General features: G+C 33.9%; 1 protein-coding gene across 2 annotated transcripts in view; it reads right to left on the bottom strand.

Moving 5' to 3' along the window:
* Positions 1-260: 260 nt before the first annotated feature.
* cnot9 (CCR4-NOT transcription complex subunit 9) overlaps positions 261-10380 on the bottom strand; it is a 14081-nt gene continuing 3961 nt past the window's right edge. For both annotated transcript variants that reach the window (XM_016274544.1, XM_016274543.1), the window contains 6 exons: positions 2725-2840; positions 2521-2630; positions 2333-2442; positions 2137-2235; positions 993-1084; positions 261-777 (listed from right to left, as the gene is read on the bottom strand). In XM_016274544.1, the coding sequence (XP_016130030.1) occupies positions 609-777; positions 993-1084; positions 2137-2235; positions 2333-2442; positions 2521-2630; positions 2725-2840 (696 nt within the window). In that variant the 3' untranslated portion in view covers positions 261-608. The remainder of the gene's footprint in view (positions 778-992; positions 1085-2136; positions 2236-2332; positions 2443-2520; positions 2631-2724; positions 2841-10380) is intronic.

Below are 10380 nucleotides of genomic sequence, written 5' to 3' on the forward strand. Positions count from 1 at the left end.
CTAATATCTTTATAGTTATCATTCTTGGTGTGAACGGGGGTTAATAGTGTGTGTGTGTATATATATATATATATTACCATACCGTAATTATTATTATATTGCTATTAATATATTGAACAAACTATATCTCGATCTTTTCACATCCTCAGTCTCATTCACATCAGTTCATAAAGCCTATTCTGAATGAGGTCTTTAATTGTAATTTAAAATTAGCCTGAAATATCCTAATTCCTCCTTAAGATCAGAAAGGCAGCACAGCAGAAGGCAATTTCACTTGACATTTCCAATGGCATGACACTGTTTATTTAACAGCATTCAAAATTACACATTTTTGTGATGGAAAAATACAGACAAAACAGTCTTTCAATTCCTCTCGATTCCATCAAAAAGGCGTAGAGGAAAAAGAAAAAAACACTAATAATGGATGAGACTGACTCTTCCTCGGTCCAGCAGAGTCCAAAGTCAATTTTTAATATCTCGAAACAAACCGTGAATGCTGAGCACCGTTTCTGAGCTTCTTGGCAAAAAATATTAAGTGCCCTTGTATGTGACACAGTCTGATGTGTTGCTGGCCATCCTGGAGGGTTTGGGATGAGTGTGAGTGTGTGTTACTGAGGAGGTAAGGGGATGCCCCGGGGGTCCGTGACCTGCCCTTCCTGTAGGTTTTTGACAAGCTGAGCGAGCCAGCGTTTGGTGGTGGAGTCGTCCTTTAGCACTTGAGCAAACGTGGTGTCCTTCAGCTGGTCGGGCAGGCACTGACGCAGAGCTTCTCTCGCCCTGAGAGAGACAAAATATGATTTATATGTTTAAATATGATTTCTGATCTTCCTTATTTTGACTGATCAATCACACTGATTGAACTGAAGTGATTCAGCAACACAAACAGGATTCTAATCTTTGCCAAACTGCAACATTTTGCACACCTCCTACAGGCCAACAATGAGCAAGGAACTCCAAAAGCAGGGAAAATATTGGCGAAAAAAAAAGAATACCTGGAGTTGTCAGAAAGTCGTAAATAACAGCGCACGACATGCTTCAGCAGGCGAGCCGAGGGCTCCTTTGACAACTGAAGAACCATCTTCCCCTGCAAGATAAAAAGCACAAAAAACGAATAAATAATGTGTGTGTGAAGTTAAACCAATAAATGCAGTTACAAATCATTTTATAGATTAAAAAATATATTTTTTTAAAATTTGCATTTATTTGATTTTTTTGTATAATTAAATGCACATTTTTACTTTTTCATTAATCAGTTTGTTTTTTCTACAAAATAACACTTTCATAGTAACATGTAAATACCATAACTTATTACTTTTCTCGAATTCTTTCTTATTTAAATTTGAGTACCTGAAAAATTATTTTCAAAGCATTTTACCTCCAAATATCATTCATTTTCATCCAAAAAAAAAGAATGCAATTATTTTTATTTATTTATAAAAAAAAATTTATTTACTCATTTTGTATTTCTTTAATAATTTTGTTAAACAATTTTATTTTGTATCAACAAATGCAAAAATTGTATTCCATGTTTTCATTACTTTATTTTAAAAGTTTTCACTTGTTTTTGTTCTCCAAAATGACGCATGAATATTACCATTATTACTACATTTGCCCCTCAATTTTTGTAATTTAAATTTAAGACTGGTATGTTTGATTATATGTTCAAATTATTTCCATCAAATGTATTTTTCATTAAAAAAATGCAGTTACAAATTTATACTGTATTTGTATTATTATTATAGTGTTATTATTAAATAAAGTTAATTATATATATATATATATATATATATATATATACACTTATTTAAATTAATTTATAATAATGTGTTCATTCATAAAAAAATGAAGTTACAATTTATTTATTTATAATAATATATTTGTATCCATTAATATTATTGTTAAATAGGTGTATATATATATATTTATTTAAATTTTATTTATAAAAGTATATTAATTTTATTATTAAATAAAGTTAAATATAAGTATATATGAAACAATGTAAATATAGAATTAAATATATTTATTAATATATGTATTTACTATACGTTTAAGTGTCCAACAACTCTCAGTCTTTCAGTAACAAATGTTAATTAAGCATAAGAAGAATTGTGAATAAGATGCATATTAATGAATCACCAGTATCATGGCAACATGTGAAAAGCGTTCGTAGGTCTGGCAGATATACGCAAGACCCGTGTCATCCAGGAGGATCTTCTGCAGTATAAATGTGGCCACCTGAAAGAGAAACACACACATCCATCCTTCTGAATGTCCAATTACACTCAGAATTATACATAATAGATGTTATTTGGTGATATTTTTGGAAGCGAACCGTTTTGGAGAGCTCGCTGCCGGACTCCATGATGCGCAGACAGAGAGGAATGATTTCTGTGGTCAACAGGAAGTTGATCACCTCCTGCTCATCCGTTTTCACCAGTGCGCCTATCAGACAAATACATTACAATACACACTACAACAATGTTCAATATTTTTTCTGCGTTAGCCGATATTTTTTCTTACCGATAACGCCCAGACTTGTGAGCCGCAGGTATTCGAAGGGTCGAGTTTTACTGACCGTGTGCAGGAAGGGATACAGAAACAGAGGGATGTGAGCTGCCAGGAAAGCAGAGCTGAGGATGAGAGGCAAAAAAAGGGGAAACCCGTCAGCGCGGTACAGGATTAATAATAGTGTGTCATTTCCTGTGTGTACAGGAAGTGAGTTACCGTGTCTCTACATGGGAGGCCACACACTGCAGCAGTGCTAAAGCGTTACACACTCGATTAGACTGATGTGCTGTCAGTGTCGGGGGGTTTATGGATGGGTAGATGTTCACAATCTCCTGTAAAAATAAAATAAACATTAAGAACACCTTTTTTTAGATCAAATCTGGGATTTGAAAGTTTTGTTGTTATTATTGTTGATATTATTATTTATTGTATGTATTCTTTTTTTCCCATTATACTTTTTCTAATATTTGAGTTAATGTGAATGACAACTTTTAATTCTTTTACTGTCAAATGTAATTCATTTTCATCCCATAAAAAAAGGTTTGACAATTTATAAATTAAAAAATCTGTTAAAACCATAAAAACTGTTACAAATGACTTTCTATAATAAAAATTACAATTTATTTAAAAGCTTTATTTTTGTATAATCAATTGCTAAATTTTATATTGTATTTTCATTACTTACGAATATACTTAAAAGAATAATGATAATATTCTAAAAATTGGCACATATGATGTATTATAATAAAATCATATTTACACATGATTTTCACTCTTTCTAAACTTTAAAATAATATCTGAATATTTTAAGAACTGTTTTACTGTCAAACGTCATTCATTTCCAAAAAATAAATAAAAAATTAGATCAAATTTATAAACTGAAACGAATCAGTTAAATCAATAAAAAAGGCAGATACAAATAACTTTTTTTTAAACAAATATTTGTAATTTTCTATCATTACCATAAAAACTGTTACAAATGACTTTCTATAATAAAAATTACAATTTATTTAAAAGCTTTATTTTTGTATAATCAATTGCTAAATTTTATATTGTATTTTCATTACTTACGAATATACTTAAAAGAATAATGATAATATTCTAAAAATTGGCACATATGATGTATTATAATAAAATCATATTTACACATGATTTTCACTCTTTCTAAACTTTAAAATAATATCTGAATATTTTAAGAACTGTTTTACTGTCAAACGTCATTCATTTCCAAAAAATAAATAAAAAATGAGATCAAATTTATAAACTGAAACAAATCAGTTAAATCAATAAAAAAGGCAGATACAAATAACTTTTTTTTAAACAAATATTTGTAATTTTCTATCGAGTGGAAATTGTTATACTCTGTTTTCATTGATTGTTAATTCATTAGTTTTGATCATTTTGTTTTTTTGTATTATTTTACTGCCAAATGTCATTCATTTTCATTAAAAAATATTTGGCTGAATTTATGAATTGAAAAAAATCCATTAAAGGCGCAATATGTAAGTTTTCACCGCTAGAGGGCGCGTATTCAAAACAAACAAACAAACAACGACGGGACTCAGGCAGAAATCATGTTCATGGATGAGCTAATGTATTAAAGATTTATTAACATTGTAGTATGAAGCAGAGTGAGGCGGAAAGCCGTCGAAGCGAAACGAGGCCGCTGAAGCAATTGCTAATGAGAGATGAGAGTGACACACAGCTCGAAAGCAGCAGAGCTTTTATTATGCCACACTTTAGCGCTTCTGCTGCTTCCGGTCGTGCGTATGTGGGGTAAAGCAGCGCTGTTTTATCATACTAGATACGTTTGAAAGTTCTGTTATAATGCTACTCTGTGCGGTCGTCACCTGTCTAATAAAACACACAACATATTAAAGCGTCTTTGGTGTTTTGCACAACATATTAAAGCGTCTTTGGTGTTTTACACAACATATTAAAGCGTCTTTGGTGTTTTGCACAACATATTAAAGCGTCTTTGGTGTTTTGCACAACATATTAAAGCGTCTTTGGTGTTTTGCACAACATATTAAAGCGTCTTTGGTGTTTTACACAACATATTAAAGCGTCGGAAATCAAGGGGTTATGACGTTACTGGCAGGCGACACAATGACACTATAGACACGGTCCGTGTTACTAGTTAAAATTGCTTATTTCTCTGGATTTAAACATTCTTCGAAACATTTGGGATAGTGCAAGTACACAAGTCCGCAAAATATATAACACTGTTCTAGTGGTTTTTGGATATTTTAATAAAAAAATCTTACATATTGCACCTTTAAATCAATAAAAACATGGTAAAATTCCACTTTTTCCTCATTTTTGAATTTACGCTTTTTTTTTTTTTTTTACATGCTGTATTTTCCTTACTTGTTAATTCATCAGTTTTAAGTTTTTGTTCTGCAAAATAACACATTATTTTATTAGATGTAAATATTAATACTTTATTAGAATGTAGTATTTTTAATACAATTTTTACACAATACAGATTTTGGTTTAGGCCTACACAGCTGTTATTTTACTTAAAACGATATTTTATAAACTACTGCTTAAATAAAATGACAATATGTGACCCTGGAGCACAAAAGCAGTCATAAGTAGCACAGGTATATTTGTAGCAATAGTAGGGATGCACGATATATCGGCCACCATATCGGTATCGGCCCATATCGGCTCATTTTTTCTGTTATCGGTATCGGCCTGATAAGAAAATTTGGCCGATATCTTAAAGCCGATAAATAATGCATTATTTCCTTCAGAGACACTTCAGATGCGCGCTGTTCGTTTGCAGCCTTTTGTGCAATTGTACGTTGTAATATTGTGTTTATTTGATGTATATCTGATTTATCTCATATAGAATGCGTTTGGTTAAGTTAAAAAGAGCGCTTCAGTTTACCGGTGATCATCTTTAGCTCAGCACACGCAGCCCAAACAGCAGTGCACAACATTAATAACTATGATTGGGAATGTCGTGTATATAAAATTCTAATGAGAACATTATTATAATAAAACGTTGGGAATTCTTTGGGTTTAGTTGCCGTGTTTCAGCGCGTTGATATGGGAAGAGCGCATCCACAACAGGATCACACATTCTGACTATAGCACGCAATAACTGCGTCATTTTGTACATATATAAGTTGTAATATTATGTTTATGTTGTATTAATATTAATCTCAGGATGCATTTCCTTGAGTTAAATAAGCTGCCAGCAAAACGCTTCAGTTTACCATGTTCATTCAGCTCTTCAGCTTCAGCACGCGCAGCTCAACGGCTGCTATTTAAAACAGTGGTATTAATTTGTTACTTTTTCAAAATCATTGATATATTATTAATAACAACAACCACTTGTATTGTTCTCTTATTATTTTCATCAACAATATGGTTTAGTAATTAAAATCATTTAATTATTGTCCGTGCAGAGGCTATTCCGTTTTATTGATCTATGGCGCATTCATTTTGATTCTTTACACGTGTAATGATGTCCAGTGACTTGTTTGCATTATTTATGCATAATTTTATTTATTTGTAAGACTTTTTTATGACTAAATTTGGTAATGGGAGAGTAAAAATATTTTTAAAACGTACACCGTTCAAACTAGGCTGCTTATGTTGAAGTGTTTGGGATGTGGCTTTTAATGATGAGACCTTTTTTGTAATCAGGCTCTCAAAAAGTATATAACAATTTGGATATAGATTTATCGGCCAACATATCGGTTATCGGCTTTCAAAAATAAAGAATAATCGGTTATCGGCCAAAATTTTCATATCGGTGCATCCCTAAAAAAAAATACCGTCATGTACCGTGAAACCGGTATAATTTTGAAAAATACTGTGATATAAATTTTCGGTCATACCGCCCAGCACTAATTAGAACATTCAAGCAGTTTAAAAAAAATTTTTTTTTTTAAATGTGCCATAGAGAAAACATTGCTGGCGTGCATCACGATACAAATCAATGGCAATAACATTTTAAGATATGTCAGTGCAAGTTAATTTCAGTTAAGACAGTCTTGCACCAGGCTTAAGCCTTGTCTATGAATCTGCGCATTAAAGATGTTTTTAGATAAAATTCTGTGTCTGTCCCTCCACCCGAGCAGGCCAGAATACAACCGAGGAAAAATAGGTCAGGCTTAGCATTTGCTTGAGCATAAATTTATGATTTATTTCTAAAGCCCTTAATTTAATTTAGAAGAACGAGTGATAGACTGCAGTGACTCAGAGAAAAAGTCTCAGACTGATGGATGTCACTGATGCCCGTTTTCCACCGAAATTGTGCTGGTTCTCATAGCCAGCAAAACTGCAAACAACTCGAGAACATGCAAAGATTTTGTCTTATTTAAACACATTTTAACATCCAGTGCTATTTAATTCAGGATCGACGCAGTTTTGACACACCCATCAAAAGTTACAACGGTCATAACTCAGTCAAGTAACATCCATAAATGTTTTTGGGTAGACGGAAAAAGTCAAACCAAGTACCTAATTTTTTTTAACATTCACTTACGCCGGTTGCAGTTTCTGGCCCAAGATTACCATGTTTTAGGTGGTGTAGCCAGTTTTTTTGAGGTGGGTTAAAGGGGGCTTTGGAGGTGTGGCAAAACTTAGCCAATCACTATAATTAATCAATATAACCTAATGCTTGTGAACTTACCTGAGGCCTCTGCTTGTGCTGTGACTGGCTCTGTGTCTGACCCTGCGTCTGCTCCCAGTTGCCCCGGGCCCGGCTTCCGCCCACTGAAGTCATCATTTACAGTATATACAAATAACAGTATTTACAAAAGGAATAACACCTTTAAAAGAGAAGCAGATGGGAAAATGTTACTGACAACTCTCCAAAAAATTCAAATAACAATCGTAAAAACATCACACGGTCTCGACAAACCACTGAATTAACATTAAATATGCATGCAAATAACAACGCTACACCATGTGTAGCCAAAACTGGAAGTAAACAACGTTGCTGCCTGACGCACTACCCATAAAGCGACGGCCCAAGTTTACCAGAACACCAACAGAAATTAAATTCTAGGAACTTAGAAAGCTTTGAAAAACAAGACCAAATACTGTTTACAAGTCAAGCTGCAACAAGTCAACCATAAACGCGCTTCCGGGGCTCAATATCCTCAGTTTAAAGCTTCTTTAAATGCACACAAAAACACCGTAGCCCTTCACATTTGGATTAAAATTACACCAAAAACTGTCCACCTGATGCAAGTTGCGAAATATTGCATGTGTGGTTATGCCAAACAGCCCACCGTAGCAGCTCTGCGCATAAGGAAATGTGGTGGAAGAAAGCAACTGCGCACTTTAGATCGCGCACAGAATCGGCCAGCGTGATAGAAGCACGCGGGACCAGCCGCGGGAAAACAGACGGACAAAGCTGAACAACAACAACAAAAACTCAACGGCCTTTGAACGGGCTGAGGGCGAGGATGTAGCTGTCAAACTGAGACCATGTTGGAGACGTGAACACAACCACACAGTCCATGGGTGAAAGTCATTTTATATTTCTTGAGCACTCACACTATTCCATACAGTAAATAAAACAAGGATATATGCAACAAGTAAAGTGTCTAGGAAAAGCAGCACATAAAAGGCATTCGTTTCCATGCATTGGAACGTAAACATTACCTAAGAGTATTCAATCTATCTGTAAAATAAGCATCCAACAGGTAACCTACATTACCTGTAGTGCTCTACATCAGATCTGCATACTGGGAATCCCATATTAACTTACCGACTAAAAAGTAAGCAACTGTATAAACTTGGTTAATAATAGAAAAAAAAAATCTTAGGAGGTGAAGGATTATGATAAGTCCAGGCGATGGGCCTTGGAAAAGCAACTCGATATAAACTCAAACATGCAGATCTAACGATACGATATGAAAAATGCGCACAGTTTTTTATAGTGTTAATAGGTTATTGATACGTTAAATAAAATAGACAAGAGCTAGATTATGGGTGGCTTCCGCTCTGGCCGAGTCTAATAACCTCATGGCCGGTTATCGGGCATCATGATGCTGCTGCTGCTGCCCCAAAATTAAACTTTTCCGGTTGCTAATCAACTATATGGTTTCTCAGCGTAGATTAAAGAATAGTTGGGTAAATTGTTCGTTAGATTATTCGACACGATAATATTTTGCGTCTGCAAAACTGGAATGCACACGCCCCCCGGGGTGAGGCGCACTCCCGTCGGTTCCCCTGTACACTCGACACCGAGGCTTCACCGAGGCCTACAGGCCCCGAATGATAAAAAATGAACAACAGGCGAGGTACTAACCAAAGACCCGGCTGGATGTCAGAAATGTGGAGATAACGCCGACCGACGGAGGCTTTATTGTCGACCTCCTAATCAGACGGAAACAAAACACGAACTCCTTCGCGTCCTAAATCGATTCCCCAAAGCCCACAACATATTAAAGCGTCTTTGGTGTTTTGCACAACATATTAAAGCGTCTTTGGTGTTTTACACAACATATTAAAGCGTCTTTGGTGTTTTGCACAACATATTAAAGCGTCTTTGGTGTTTTACACAACATATTAAAGCGTCTTGGGTGTTTTACACAACATATTAAAGCGTCTTTGGTGTTTTGCACAACATATTAAAGCGTCTTTGGTGTTTTGCACAACATATTAAAGCGTCTTTGGTGTTTTGCACAACATATTAAAGCGTCTTTGGTGTTTTGCACAACATATTAAAGCGTCTTTGGTGTTTTGCACAACATATTAAAGCGTCTTTGGTGTTTTGCACAACATATTAAAGCGTCTTTGGTGTTTTGCACAACATATTAAAGCGTCTTTGGTGTTTTGCACAACATATTAAAGCGTCTTTGGTGTTTTACACAACATATTAAAGCGTCGGAAATCAAGGGGTTATGACGTTACTGGCAGGCGACACAATGACACTATAGACACGGTCCGTGTTACTAGTTAAAATTGCTTATTTCTCTGGATTTAAACATTCTTCGAAACATTTGGGATAGTGCAAGTACACAAGTCCGCAAAATATATAACACTGTTCTAGTGGTTTTTGGATATTTTAATAAAAAAATCTTACATATTGCACCTTTAAATCAATAAAAATGTGGTAAAAATCTACTTTTTCCCCATTTTTGAATTTACGCTTTTTTTTTTTTTTTTTTACATGCTGTTTTTTCCTTACTTGTTAATTCATCAGTTTTAAGTTTTTGTTCTGCAAAATAACACATTGTTTTATTAGATGTAAATATTAATACTTTATTAGAATGTAATATTTTTTATTACATTTTTACACAACTACAGATTTTGGTTTAGGCCTACACAGCTGTAATTTGACTTAAAACGATATTTTATAAGCTACTGCTTAAATAAAATGACAATATGTGACCCTGGAGCACAAAAGCATTCATAAGTAGCACAGGTATATTTGTAGCAATAGCCAACGATACATTGTGTGGGTCAAAATGATCGATTTTTCTTTTATGCCATTCTCTTTTAAGTAAAGATCGTGTTCCATGAAGATATTTAGTCAATTTCCTACTGTAAATATATCAAAACTTAATTTTTGATTAGTAATATGCGTTGCTAAGAACTTCATTTGGACAACTTTAAAGGTGATTTTCTCAATATTTAGATTTTTTTTTGCACCCTCAGATTCCAGATTTTCAAATAGATGTATTTCAGCCAAATATTGTCCTATCCTAACAAACCATACATCAATGGAAAGCTTTATTCAGCTTTCAGATGATGTATACATCTCAATTTTAAAAAAACTGACCCTTATGACCCTTTTGTGGTCCAGGGTCACATATATAGATCTAAATTAATTCTAGAATTTTTCAACCAAAAATCCTTATTTCCCTATTTTATATATATATATATATATATATATAT

Source organism: Sinocyclocheilus grahami, unplaced genomic scaffold (genome assembly GCF_001515645.1).
Source record: "Sinocyclocheilus grahami isolate Dianchi unplaced genomic scaffold, SAMN03320097.WGS_v1.1 scaffold87.1, whole genome shotgun sequence".
Classification (NCBI taxonomy): domain Eukaryota; kingdom Metazoa; phylum Chordata; class Actinopteri; order Cypriniformes; family Cyprinidae; genus Sinocyclocheilus; species Sinocyclocheilus grahami.